The sequence below is a fragment of the Mesoplodon mirus genome (genome assembly GCF_964341445.2).
Source record: "Mesoplodon mirus genome assembly, chromosome: 5".
In the NCBI taxonomy this organism is placed as follows: Eukaryota; Metazoa; Chordata; class Mammalia; order Artiodactyla; family Ziphiidae; genus Mesoplodon; species Mesoplodon mirus.
In genome coordinates, this window is record NC_138980.1 from 120,607,202 (window position 1) to 120,622,114 (window position 14,913).

General features: G+C 42.5%; 1 protein-coding gene across 4 annotated transcripts in view; it reads left to right on the top strand.

Moving 5' to 3' along the window:
- The window catches only part of SERINC5 (serine incorporator 5), a 196,505-nt gene extending 189,152 nt beyond the window's left edge, over positions 1-7,353 (top strand). For all 4 annotated transcript variants that reach the window (XM_082624089.1, XM_082624090.1, XM_082624088.1 and 1 more), the window contains one exon: positions 2,553-7,353. In XM_082624089.1, coding sequence (XP_082480215.1) covers positions 2,553-2,700 — 148 coding nt within the window. In that variant the 3' untranslated portion in view covers positions 2,701-7,353. The remainder of the gene's footprint in view (positions 1-2,552) is intronic.
- The last annotated feature ends 7,560 nt before the right edge of the window (positions 7,354-14,913 follow it).

The following is a 14,913-nucleotide window of genomic DNA, read 5'->3' on the forward strand; positions in this document are numbered from 1 at the left end:
GCCCATTTTTGGATTGGGTTTTTGTTAAAAACATCCTATTCTTTACGGCCCGAAGATCAGATCTCTTGGAGTCAACTAACTTCTTCTGCAAGTGCTGCTGTACTCATCTTCACAGAAACAGTCCGCGTTCCTGACAGTCTGTCAGCATGCTTTTTTTTTTTTTTTCCTTGCAGTACGTGGGCCTCCTACTGCCGTGGCCCTCCCCCGTCGCGGAGCACAGGCTCTGGACACGCAGGCCCAGTGGCCATGACCCACGGGCCTCGCCGCTCCGTGGCACATGGGATCCTCCCGGACTGGGGCACGAACCCGTGCCCCCTGCATCGGCAGGCGGACTCCCAACCACTGTGCCACCAGGGAAGCCCAGCATGCTTTTTAAAAAATATATATTTATTTATTTGGCTGAGCCAGGTCTTAGTTGCGGGATCTTTCATTTGCAGCACGTGGGATCTTGTTCCCTGACCAGGGATCAAACCCGGGCCCCCTGCATTGGGAGTGTGGAGTCTTAACCACTGGACCACCAGTGAAGTCCTTCTGTTGGCATGCTTTTAAGGCTGGCAACTGGTGATACTTACTGCAGCTTTAAGAAAATGGGAGGTTAATGGCACGTGGGCAGTCTTGAGAGCATAGTAACAGTGAGGAGGAAGAACATAGAATTCTCCCTTTAAGAAAGAGAAGACACTCTTTTTTTCTACTTTGTACTTTGTCTTTTTTTTTTTACACTTTCATTACAAAAGTTTGAAACATCTTCTTAAAACAAACTAACATATGGACTTCCCTGGTGGTCCAGTAGTTAAGACTCCCTGCTTCCACAGCAGGGGGCGCAGGTTTGCCAGCATGGCATAGCCAAAAAAAAAAAGGTGGAAGTGTGAAAAGTAACAATGGACTCCCCCCCACCCCATAACCACTGCTAACTATATGGTATGTATCCTTTCATTCCTTTTCTGTGCATTTATAAGCCTATATATATATATATATATATTTTTTTTTTTTTTTTTTTTTTTGTGGTACATGGGCCTCTCACTGTTGTGGCCTCTCCCGTTGCGGAGCACAGGCTCCGGACGCGCAGGCTCAGCGGCCATGGCTCACGGGCCCAGCCGCTCCGCGGCATATGGGATCTTCCTAGACCGGGGCACGAACCCGTGTCCCCTGAATCAGCAGGCGGACTCTCAACCACTGTGTCACCAGGAAAGCCCAAGCCTATATAATTTTTAAAACATAAATGTGATTATACATATTCTCCCCCTTGAGGGTTGTTTTTTAACTTACATGATGGACAATACATGATGGGCGTGACTTTCCCTGTCACTACATGGAGATTCTTTTTGATTCCTTTTGGAGATTTCTTTGACCAATCCAAAGTTTCTGTTGCATCATAATTTGTTGTGCCTGAGGATATACCTAAGATAGACATTAGAATAACTTAGGATAGACATTAAGACTCACTGTACAACAAACATGTGAATGGCTCCTTCATGCCACACTGCTGTGGGTGGTAGGGACTATATTCTAATAGGGGAGATGGACAGTGATCCATATCAAATACAGCATGTCAAACAGTGATGACTACTTGAGAGAAAAATGAAGAAGAAGAATGAGGAGTACCCAGTGGGGTCGGGGATGCTGGGGGCAGCGGTTTCAAATAGAGTGATGGGGAAGGCTTCCCTGAGGAGATTCTTCCCCAACATCCTGAGGGAGAAGAGGGTGTTAGAGCCTCTAATGCTTCCCAGTGATACCTGGAGAATTCCTTTAAAATTTTGGCTTTGGAAGTTTAAGAAAGGATAGAGGCAGAAAATAACAGATGTCAAGGATGTGGAGAAACTGGAACCCCCTCTCACTCCTGGTAGGTAAAATGGTGCAGCCACTTTGGAAAATAGTTCCTCAAAAATGTTGAACACAGAGTTATTATATGATGCAGCAATTCCACTCCTAATTATATAACCAAGAGAAAAAAAACACATATGTCCACGTAAAAACTTGTATACAAATGTTCATAATAGCATCATTCATAATAGCCGAAAAGTGGAAACAACCAAATGTCCATCAGCTGACAAATGGATAAACAAAAGATGCTATATCCACACAATGGAATATTCCTCAGCAACAGAAAGGAATAAAGTACTGTTACATACTACAACATGGATACACCCTGAAAACAGTATGCTGAGTGAAAAAAGCCAGTCACAAGAGGCCACATGATTCCATGCATGGTGACATGTCCAGAATAGGCAAAGCCATACAGACAGAAAGTGGATAAATGCATGGCAGGGGCTGGCAGGAGGAGGGAAATGAGAGGGCAGCTGAAGGGTGCAGGGTTTTTTTCTGGGGGGATGAGAATGTTCTAAAATTGATTGTGGTGATGGTTACACAAGTCTATGAATATAATAAAAATCGTGTACTTTAAGTGGGTGTGAATTACACCTGAATTGAGTTGCCAGGGAAAAAAGAAAGGCTGGAGGTGGTGGAAGCAGGGAGAGACAGACTTGGTGGAAGAGACCTTCCCACCACCTGTTCTCTCCCTGCACTGATCACAACTGGGTCTCTTGTTTCCGCAGCTATGAAAGTGCCAACATTGAAACCTTCTTCAGCGGGAGCTGGTCCATCTTCTGGGTCAAGATGGCTTCCTGCTGGATATGTGTGCTGTTATACCTGGGAACGCTGGTCGCTCCCCTCTGTCGACCCTCTCCGCACTTCTCCGTGTGAGGATCTGAGCAGTCTCCTTGGTTCTGCAGGCTGGAAGTGACGTCCTTTGAACAAACGTACCCGGAGTCTGAGCAGTGACTGGTACTTTGTGACAAGCTGGCATTCCCCTGGCTGGCTTGAGTGGGTCTAAAAAAACTTACAGGGGGAAAAAAAAAATCACCTGCTTAGCTTTTTTAATTCTGAAATTTGAAAAGAAGCTACCAGTTTGTCCCCCCAAAATTGAAATGTTCACCCGAGTTGATCCTGAGTGATATATTTTGTGTGTGTCTTACCCCTAAAACCTGGGATAGTAGTTAGGCTAGTATTTTCCTTCTGCATGTTTTTACCAAAACAGAGTTTGGGGCATGACATTTTATCACAGGGAGAAAAGCTTACCTTGTGTGGCCTATTATTCCTATCCTTGAAATAGAAAGACATGACAGAATCTGGAACCCTAAGCTCCTGACAGAACACAGACCCCTCTCCCCCACCTCGGCCTGCAGGACCCCTGCTCGTGGTTCCCTGGTATTTATTGGCTACAAGAGGAAGCATCTGCTTTTAACTCCACCCTTGTGCTGTTTCCTCCCGGCCCCCAAACGTTTCCCTTTGAAGTTGTGATGCTGGGAATCAGACTTCACTCTGTCCTTGCCCTTCCCAGAGCTCCCCTCATCCTTTCTGGGTTCAACATCTTTGTTATAATGTGAAAAAGCACAATTTGCCATCACCACCCATGTGATCCCCCACCAGATTATCACTACCTGATCTGAGTTACCGCAATAATATGACTCTTACTCGTGGTGTTAGTCACATGATTAGAGAACAAGATTCGTGTTGTTTTCTTGGCTACAGTTCTTTCTTGTTTGTGGATTGATAGTCATGATACTTTAGGACCTTACCTGGGAAGTTGCTTCTTGACTGAAGCCTGCTGCACCCCTCTTTCCATTACTAAAGTCAGCCAGTTTCTCTTCCACTTGAGGCCTTTGAAATTGTAAAAGCAAAAGGGCTTTTGTTTTCCAGATCTGTAATGTGACCACACCGTTAATGTCCATTATGATTTTGGGGGTGGATTTGCTGAGGTGAGGATCACGGGCAACAACACCTCAAACAGGGCTGACCAGGTAAGGCCTCCAGTTATACAAGTTGCAGAAGTGACCAAATATACTTAGAAGAAGAGGTGAGTGGGGAGGTATTTAACTAAGCCATAAGCAAAAACCGCAGAAATTTCCAAAATACCTACTTTTAAGGTGATACTGAAGAAAGATTTGACTCTAGGCAGCTGCCCAAGAAGACGTCCATTTTCAGTGCTGATGCTCTCAGCCAGGGAAGAGTTTACGCAGTGAAAAGTCCATCAGAGACCCTGATGGAGGACGGTGGGCACCCTCCTCTCAGTATTTCATGCAGGATGGAAAGAATCCTCTTAGCACCCGGGCAGAGAGGGTCTGAGGATGAAAAGATTTGGCCTGTACTTTTTGTGCCCTGCTGTATGCATTGGGTCCCACCTAAGCTGGCCTCCAGTGTGCCAAATGCTGGCCTGGGAAATGAGTCCAGTTCTTCATTTCCACTCACTGCTTTGCCCTCCTTTCAAGAAAATTGGGGGGCGAGGGTCAAACGATGGATGAATTCCTCCAGGAACTTATTTACAGTGTTGGAGGTTTGCTCATTGTGTGTGTGAGAGCCTTGTTTTGTAAACTTTATCAAGTTTTTTTCAGACCAGGAGCTCTTTGAGCTCGGTGGTCCAGAGATCTTCTATAGGCACAAAATGAATGGCCGCCATGTGTAGCCCGAGGTTAAGCCAGTGGGAGTGTGAGCTCTGTGGGTCAGACAGGTGGAGGGAGTGGGGTTGTGTGTGTCTCAGCATCCCGGCAGAGGCCACCGCAGCGGCTGGTGCAGTGACATGGGCTCTGGGTAAGCCAAAAGGAGAGGCAGCTCAAGAGCCGGGCTGCCGTCAGTGACTGGTTTCGTTGTGTCATCTCCCTGCTGGGGTCTAGTGGGGTCTGGCATCCAGCCGTGTGACTTTAGAACTGGCCCTTCTGGCAGGTCAAGGTCAAGCTGACCAGGCCCTGTGTTCCTTAGCGGACCTTCGTTGGGCCCTTCCTGTGCAGAAGGAAGCTCGGGGAGAGACAGAGGAAAGGACACTGCCAGTGGCCAGACCCTCGGAGCTTCCTTTCTTAGCCGCCCAAATTCTCCTACAACCAACCCCCATTTTCCAGCTGCTTAAGACTTGGTTGGTGCCTAATTATGTTCCTTTCTGAAGGTTGGTCTGACACAAGAAGGAGAGTTACAGTCACTCTGATTTTTATTCTCAACTGAAAATTTAAGCAAGTTTATCTGAATGATCAAGAGATGTAGGTGTTCTCTGAGGGAAGAGGGCATATAAATAAGAAGTTGACTTTAATGATTATAAATTGTAATAAACAATACTCAGGTGATAAGTCAACATTCATGGGTTTAAAAAACCTACATTTTTGTGCTATTGTGTTTTAAGAAACTGGAAACATTGTGCCAATTGCTCTGAGTTGCTCTTAAGGATGATGTTCATTTGATAAATTCACTGATAATCTTTTTAAAATAATAGACTTCTGCTTCCTACAACTTTTTATACATGATTTAAAAAGTGCATTCCCAGAAGCTGCTGGTCAGACTCCTTTAGTGATGAAAGCCGAAGATATTTTAAAACTGTGTATGCTTCCTCTGTGCCGTTCATCCGATGTGGAAATTTTTTCCCCTCTCATTTTCACGAGTACAGACACTTAAGTAGGGGAAGGGATTCTTCTGGGAATGTTGCAGTATATGTCTAGATGTGTCACCTGACTGAAGACCGGAGACTTTTTTGTCAAAGGCTTTTGGAAAACCTACTTTGTCCTTACTGGGTTGAATTTTTTAATACTGGTTAGTTGGTTTTGTTTTTGTTCTCACAGTTTCTTGGGAAATGGCTTGAAAGAATTGTTCCGGAGGTCTTTGGAGCACCTTTGTAGAGTAGATGGGCCATGTGCATGTGGACTGATGGAGGGTGGAGTTATTGGGGATTTGGGGTTCTGGTGCCCATCAGAATGGCCAACAGAGGGGCTCCCACACCCCATTGTTCATTTCCAATTGCTCAGCGGTGCCTTCATTATGGATGACTTCTGTGCAGTGCTCATTCCCCCCAAATTGTCACCTTCTGCCTTTTTTAAGATTATGTGCTTATTTAATTTTGGCCAGAAGTTTACTACCATTGGTGCTTCCTGTTACCCTGCAAAGGGAATTCCAGAGCCTGTGAGCATTTAAGCTGCCTATGCCTTTTTCTCCTTTGACTCCCTTTCTAAAGAGCATCTCATCTTGGTATGTATTCATGTCCTACCCCTCTTGGAAGTGAAAGGCGGTTTTGGTTATAACTAAGAAGGTTGTGACCTCGGGCCAAGACCCCACGTGTCCAGAGAGCACGCTGGGCCCTCCTTAATCAGGTACAGTGCCAATGCCCCTGAATTCATGGCATTCTCTGTAGGGTATTCTCCTTAATTTACTAAATCCCTTTGGCCTTGTTCTTAACTGTGTTTCCTGCCATTTAATATATTTGTAAAGCCTTAGACATTTTAATCCAGTTTTGCATTTTACGCAGAAATGCGTTCTCTAATGTTGGACCTGCTTCGCAGGACACAGATCTTTTGAATTGATGCTAGCCATTCTAGAGACCTCTCGCTCTTTTTTTTCTTTTTTTTTCTTCCCCCTTCCTCAGTAAATCATTTGCAGAGGCGTTCATTTTGAAAGGAGGAAATATTTGGCTTTTACCAAAGAGGTGTTCTTTTTTTAAAAGCAAAATCCGGGCTTCCCTGGTGGCGCAGTGGTTGAGAGTCCGCCTGCCGATGCAGGGGAAACGGGTTCGTGCCCCGGTCTGGGAAGATCCCACATGCCGTGGAGCGGCTGGGCCTGTGAGCCATGGCCGCTGGGCCTGTGCGTCCGGAGCCTGTGCTCCACAACGGGAGAGGCCACAACAGTGAGAGGCCCACATACCGCAAAAAAAAAAAAAAAAAAAAAAATCCTTTCAGCAAAAACTTACTTGGGGAAGGGTGGATTAAGAATGCATTTGTCCACATCCACTTCTGTAGGTGTTTAATCATATTTATGTGAGTAAAATGTTGGAAGAATTCTTTTTTTTTTTTTTTTTAGAAGAATTCTTTAAGGTAATCCTTTGTGGTGAAGGATCCTGGGAAATTCTCTCAGGTAAAGAAAGCTTGTAGCAGATGGGTAATATATGTCTTGAGAGCTATTTATAAGAAATTTAAGGATTGTTTTGTTTTCCTTTATTAAAGATTTAAGGTTTTTTTACTTTGCAAAAAAAATACACAAGTTTTATAGTCATAACTTTGTTACTTTTTTAAAAAACTTCTCCAAAATAATTAGATGTAGCCAAATTATGTGGTTATGTTTTGCTATGTTAGAATTTGAAAATGTAATATGTGTGGTAAATCTACTGTTTGAAATTTATAATGCTCTCAGATATGGTTGGAGTTTTGGTAACTTTTAAAATAGTTATTTTTTTCCCTTTAAGTCACAAAGGCAACTATGGATTTATGTTTGTTATTTTGGATGCTAATTTTTCTATGAAGCAGCCGAAGTTGACCAGTCTTTTCCTAGGTAGAAAACTCAAAACTTGTTAACTTTAATAAAATTGAAAACTATGTTGTTTTTTCTCCCTTCTGTTGAATGCATTTGTAATTAAAGTCTTCCAGGTACTGTTTTCCAAAGATGTCTTCAGGTGTTAATTCGCTCTCTCTTAAGCTTCATAGAGCCTGTTCTGGTTCTAGAGAATGAAAATACAAACAGGAAAACCCAGGTTTTTTACCTTCTTTCTCTCTGAAAGCCCCTGCAGCCTGCTTCCTTTTTCTTATTTTTATGATAACAACACTCTGTCTTAAATATGAGAATTAGAGTAAGTCTTTAAACAAGGTAGTGTGAGTTCTCCAACATGGTTCTTCTTTTTCAAGACCTGGCTATTCTAGGTCTTTAGCGTTTCCCTCTGAAGTTTAGAATTAACTTGCCAGTTCCCTCGATTGGGATGGCATTGAGTCATTGGATCAATTTAGGAAGAATTGACATGATAACAACATTAAGTCTTCTGATGTATGATTGTATCTTTCATTTACATAGATAGGCCTTTTAAAATTTCTTTAGCAGTATTGAATGATACTTTTGTTTTTATTAAAATATCTTTGTATGGGATTTAATCTTGATACTTCTAATCCTCATTTGTATGTGAGGTTAGTATCCTGATTTTTTTAATAGTATGTGTCACATAATATAAAACTTACCATCTTAACTGTTTTTTAGTGTGCAGTCAGCAGTGTTAAATACATGTCGACTGGAAAAAAAAAAAAGCACAGCGTGAGAGTTGTGAGTTATGTTTTATTTGGAGCAAAATGGGGACTATAGCCCAAGAGACAGCATTTCAGATAGCTCTGAGGAACTGTTCCGAAGAGGTAGCGGGGAAGGTCAGTATATTAGGAGCAGACATCACCATGAAAGATTTTAGTGCTTTTCTAGATATGAGGAGGTGCAAGAATTGGGCTCAAAATCTTCTGCAAATATCTAACTATCTGAAGGCCTGTTCTGCCAGTTTTTCCCAGAGCACAGAGTGCCTCATTTCTGATCTCCACCCTGAACTCCTTTCAGAGGGTGTTGAAGGTCAGCGGTCCCAGCAGCTTGTGATTTAATCCTTGTAGAGGCAGGTGGCAGGTGCCAACCTTGAGTTGGCATACATCTACATTGTTGTGCGGCCAATCTCCAGGATACTTTTCCTCTGGCAAAGGTCTAACTCTCTACCCATTGAACAGCAACTTTCCGTTCCCCTTCCGCCAGCCCCTGGCAGCCACCACCCACCATCCTACTTTCTACCTCTATGAATTTGCCAATCCCCACCCTCCACCACTTCTTCCCACATAAATGCTGACATTGCTGAGGTCTTCTGGCTTTTGTGCTTTGAGGTTCACCACTTTTTGTTGTAAATGTCCATGGGGTTTTTGGTTGTGTTACCCTCTTGCACTTTTTTGTGTAGGAACTCAGGAAGATCCAAAAACTATGCTTCTGTCATTTCTTCTATTCACTCTTGAATTGAACCTGCTGTAGTAGAGCTTTCACACACACCTTTTTCAGAAAGTGCTTTTCAAAGTCATTGGTAACCTTCATGATGCTGAATCCATTGTCCTCATCTTACTTGACCTACCAGCACTTGGCAGTATTAACTCTCAACTAAATTAAAAACCTTGTTCAGATTTTACTAGTTTTTGCATACACTCATCCCCACCTTTTGAAAGGGATTGTCTATTGTATTTACCCTGTCCCTGTTCACATTGCCCTTAAGATCATGGGAGGCAAATAATTTGTCTTTTGGGACTTCCCTGGTGGCACAGTGGTTAAGAATCTGCCTGCCAATGCAGGGGACACAGGTTTGATCCTTGGCCTGGGAAGATCCCACATGCTGTGGAGCAGCTAAGCCCGTGCGCCACAACTACTGAGCCTGTGCTCTAGAGCCCGTGAGCCACAACTACTGAGCCTGTTTGCCACAACTACTGAAGCCTGAGCATCTAGAGCCCGTGCTCCGTAACAAGAGAAGCCACTGCAATGAGAAGCCCACGCACCTCAACAAAGAGCAGCCCCCGCTCGCCTCAACTAGAGAAAGCCCACACACAGCAACGAAGACCCAAAGCGGCAAATAATAAATAAACAAAAAAACTTGTCTTTTTAGTTTTCCAGTCTCTGCACCCACAGAACGACGTCCAAGGAACCACCCCTGGAAGCATCATCCACAACAGGACCTGACTTAGTTCTTAGCTCCACCTTCTGGGTCATCCTTTTTCCTTAAAAAAAAAAAAAGGCCTGATTTGTAGCTGAATAGTTTGCTCAGCCTGCTTCCTGCCCGTAAGTGGTTGGGAGCCCAGTGGCTTCAGTTTGAACTGTCTCTGTCCCTGTCCCTATTGGTACAAGCTGGTGGTGCCTTTGTTAGCTCAATTCTCTTAAAAACATTGTGTGACCCTTACTGGGATTCACTACGTTAGATAAAACCATCCCCACCAATCTTTTCCAGATACACTCCCCTCTACTTTGGGCTACAGGTCAGAGTGCTGTGTGACAATACCCTTATTCTTACAGAAGCCCTTTTATCTAGCTGAGATTAGGAGACACACTAGCCAGGAGGATTTGAGACGCACTTCCTTAAATCTTTGAGGTCATAATAAGAGGCTTTATCTTGACCTTGAGACCACACTTTACTTGTGGCATATTAGAAATGATGAGTAGTTAAAAAAATAGTGTTGTTGAAAAAATATTTCATTGAATGAATGTGTTTCAGTGTGTTGTTAAATGAAAAGTAATTTAGAAAACCATATATACAGTGTGATCCAAATCCTGCCTGTGTGAACTCTTAAAGAAAAAATTATTCTGATACTTGTTAAAACAGTTAAGACTTGGGAATTCCCTGGCAGTCCAGTTGTTAGGACTCGGTGCTTTCACTGCGGGAGCCTGGGTTCAATCCCTGGTCGGGGAACTAAGGTCCTGCATGCCCCATGCAGTGTGGCCGAAAAATTTAAAAAAATAACAACAACACGGTAAGACTTTATTCAAGTCCATTCAGTAGGAGTTTTGCAATAGGGCAGAGAGATCAGGCTCAGCTAAATACAAGGACAGTGGGGATTGAGAGCCAGCAAGCAGAGGGAGGGGTTCCAGTAGATGGAAAATTACAAGAGGAGACCTCGGGGTGGAGAGATTCTTGCTAAAGATAGGCCAAGTGTAAGCAGATAGGGTAGGGGGCCCCCAGAGAAAGAACCAGACATAACTTTATTAACATAAGAAGCCATTTTAGGCCTAAGCCATTTTGTGATCTAAGCCTGGCTACAGTGCTTGCCCTTGCAGAGGGATAGGTCTCAGTAGTCAGTGATAGTAAGGGAAGAAAAGAAGGTGAAAACAGTTACTACCAGGACAAGGAGATAACCTAACTTTATCAGAGACAACATATCAGTTGTAAAGACTACCAGTTCTGTTTCAAAGGTAAAGATTACCCTGAAGCACGTTCTTGAGTTGTTTTGCAGAATTCAACCCCCCTGGAGTCCTCAACCATCAGATTAACTGGAACCTAAGGGATGATGTTGACATTCTCTGACCCTCATGACTTCTATCAACTAGGGCCTGGACTCTGTCAACCTTTGTCCCAAGTCTATGCTGAATTCTCTGCTCACACCCCTTAATGAATATGCATATACCACACAAACCCCTTCATGAATATGTATGGACCCTTACCTTAAAGCTTCCCCAAATTTGCTATTCAGGGAGACACTGCTTTGAGAAAGATCCCCAGTGTTCTCCTTACTGGCTGCAAGTAATAATAAATCCTTCTCTCAATCTTTGGCTTGGTTGTGTCTTTTTGCTCAACACCCATGAAGAGGCGAAGCCAGTTTTTGGGTAACACAAGGACTTGTACATCAAAGATAGAAGGGATGAAGAACTTGCTCAGATATCAAGGGTGGGGAGTTTTGCTAAGACTAGGCTGTGCCGCCTGGCAAGGACAGGCTGGATGTGGAAGACTAAGGTTGAGGTCTAGTCAAGGAGAGCTCAGAGGAGCCTGACTAACATTTGGTCAAGGAGAGGGACTTGGTTATAACATACATGCATGCTTGCGCGCTCAGAGAAAATGCACCCAAGGTGTTCACATTGTTTTGTCTTCATAGCAGCACCCCCGCCCTGTGTTTCCCTCTCCACATTTTGGGAACTATTCTCGTGGCTATAGCAGGAGCAGCTATTTTCTTTCCACATAATTGTCATAGCTCCAGTTAATTGATTCAGGAATGGACTTCCCATTTAAGTTGGGCAATCAGCCTCTCTGGAAATTTGGACTTGAAACAAGAAGTTGGGAAACTTAAAAGATGTTGCTAGTGACTAGTTTAGGACACAGGGAGAAAGCCAATTTGCAGGAAGATCTAGGATTAAAATGGATGTGTAGAGGGGTAGTTGTGAAAGAGAGAAGGGGTGGGGCAGAGAGAGAATGGACTTCTGGATTTCTTAGGGTGTTCTTAATGTTCCCCACGTGAATTCTGTTCTGGAACCCCAGCCTGAAATAATGATAGCTCTTATTCACTGAGCACTTGATGTATGCCTGGTACAATTCTCACAATGATCCTATGGAAGTTACTGTTAATTCTCATTTTACACGTGAAGGAAAAAGGCGAACTTTTCTTAAAATCCTTACTAAATGCAATTGTTTTTACAGAGGTTGCCAAATCTCACCTCTCCCCACCCATCTTTCCCATCTCCTTTTCTCTTTACCATTCTCCACCTCCCAAGGTTTCCTTTGTAGATCAGTTTTTCCTTTTAGCATATAGAGCTTTTTCTTGGGTTTTCTATTTGCATAAGGATTATATCAGTAAGGACTTGCATTTGAGTAGCAGAGTGAACCTCAGTGTCTTAAACACCTGGGATTTTGGTTCAGCATCTCGATGTCAGGCCAAAGACTACTGTGAATTTCTGGCTTTTCTTTTGTGGACTCCAGGGACTGCTTTAGCAGATCCATCCTATCTACGTTACAGACAGAAAACCAAGGAAGGGTGCAGGGCTCCCTGAAGAGGAGCACATTGCACATGTTAGGGCAGGAGATATAAAGGTCTGGCATATCTTGTTATTACCAGAAGACAATAATTTTAAAGATGCTCTGATGACAAGCTAAGTTATGTCTAGCAATGACTATTATCTAGAAATAAGGTTTGTGATTATTATAGTATGTTATGCGTTTTTCTGCTTTTTAAGGTGAGAAAGTGAGTGAAGAGACTCTGATGAATTAGACATAATATTAATAAAAATTCAAAAGAAGATACAGGTAATTAAGTTTAAAGCCAATGTTTAAGTTATTATAGTTTATTAAGTTCATAAGGTTAAACTTTTTAGGTTTCATGTGTTTTAAATGTTTAGAGAGTTGTCTGTACTAATGTGAATCATCTTTATTGGGTTTTTGAAGGGCTTGAGAAAATCAAATGTATTAAAATTAGATTGTACTTTGAAATTTCTAAGACTTAATTTTTAAAACGTGATAAACATTTGGGTGTATGTATCACATTTATAAGCCAAGGAGACATTAATCAAAAACAAAATTGACGGGCTTCCCTGGTGGTGCAGTGGTTGAGAGTCCGCCTGCCGATGCAGGGGACACGGGTTTGTGCCCAGGTCCGGGAAGATCCCACATGCCGTGGAGCAGCTGGGCCCGTGAGCCATGGCCGCTGAGCCTGCGCGTCCGGAGCCTGTGCTCCGCAACGGGAGAGGCCACAACAGTGAGAGGCCCACGTACCACAAAAAAAAAAAAAAAAAAAAAATTGACTAATAATATTAACACAAAATTAATCACTTAATAAATAAAATGACATGAGTTTAAAGGCTTAAAAATTATTTTAAAAATACATATAGTTTAAGTATATAAAATGTAAGTTGAAACTCTTTCAATGCATAAAAGCTGTCTTCAGACATAAGAAAAATTTAGTTGATACTTTGGGTGTGTCAGTCAGTATAGGCTAAGATATGCTGTGGTAACAAGCAAGTCTAAAATTCTCAGTGGTTTACAGTGACTAAAGTTCAGTTCTTGCTCACATTACATTTCAGTTGTGGGCTGTCTGCAGCTCTGCTCCAAGTTCTCTTCACTCTGAGAGCCAGGCTGATACAGCAGCCCCTATGTGGGACACTGCTGATGAAGGTGGGTGAATTTGCCACTCCAAAATATGCTACTTTGGAAGAAGAATTCTTCTGAGCTGAAGGCAATTGAGAAGATACAAGAAAATTTTTTGCCCTCCCCCATTTGCCTAAGAGCAGAACATAAATTTAGAAAAGCATCCCTCCTCCCCTTCTACCAGGAAGGACAAACATTAATACCTGGAGACAACTTTGGACCCTTATCAATGGAGAAGACATTGACTTAAATCTGCATAATAAAACTTACTCTAGTTTACCATGCTTTTCCTGGTCACCTCCTCATACTTGGCTTCTCCCATACTTTCCCCTTGTCTTTAGCTAAAGATAGTATATAAGCCCGAGTTCTAAGCTTTTTCTGAGAACTACTAATTTTTCCGGTATATCTCCCATGTATACATGAGGTATAGAATGAAGGGTAGCAAAACATGCCACCACAAAATATGCCACTTTGGCATACTGATTGTTTTGAGCTATAGCAAGTAGGGAGAAGCTTTCTCTGAATACCCCTTACCTGCCTACAGACAGATCCTCCAAAAGGAACTCAGTAGTCATAGATCCCTTCCCTGGGAATTTCATCAACCAGAGGAGACTAGAAGTTGACACCACACCCAGACAGGCTTCAACATAAACTCCCATCTGTTCTTCTAAAGGTCCATTCATCTTTCCTAAAAATCATTACTCTCCCCTAAAAGGCCTACATCCTCTTTCTTCTTTCCCTATTAAGATGGTATTTAAGTGAATTCTAAGCCACTTTGGGGAGCCATTTTTCCCTTGGGTATCTCTCATGTATACATGAGGTGTGCATGTTAATAAATGTCTTTGTCTTTTGTTAACTGTTTTATTACAGAGGTCTCAGCTAAGAACTTAGAAGAGTAAAGGGAAAATTATTTTTCCTCCCCTACACTGGTCTCATGGAAGAAAGAGAGAACATGGCAGAATCACATGGTGACTCCCAAAGCTGCTTCCTAGAGGTGGTACACATCAATTCTGTTATCACTGCATCGATCAAAGCAAGTCCTATGGCTACTCTTGAGGTCCACAGGGTGGGGATATATAATCTTCCCACAAGGAGGGGTGCCTCAAGTCATAGCCAAGGCTGATGCAATGAGGCAGGGAAGTATTACCCTCCCCCAGGGTGGGGCAGCTGATATTTTGACCAATAATACAACCTACTATAATGGGGAATAAGGAGATTTTTAAAAATTCTTATAATTTACTTTTTTCCCCTGTCATACATGATGTCAATGTGTCTTAACTTACAGAAGTGATTGCTTCTGGGTATTGGAATTAGGGTGATTTTAATTTTCTTCTTTGAAAATTTCTATAATGAGTATATAGTTATTTTGAAACCACATTAAAAATTTTAAGTTTTAATTAAAATTTTCATAGCCAGATTAAAATTTATAAATTTTATTTGGACAGAAAAGGCAGTGGATAACTTGTTTTTAATATAAGAAGGGTGATGTGTGTAAAACAGTGTTTTAGTATCTCACAACATAGAAGGAAAAAATGTATGTTGGAGAGCTTGTGTTTTAG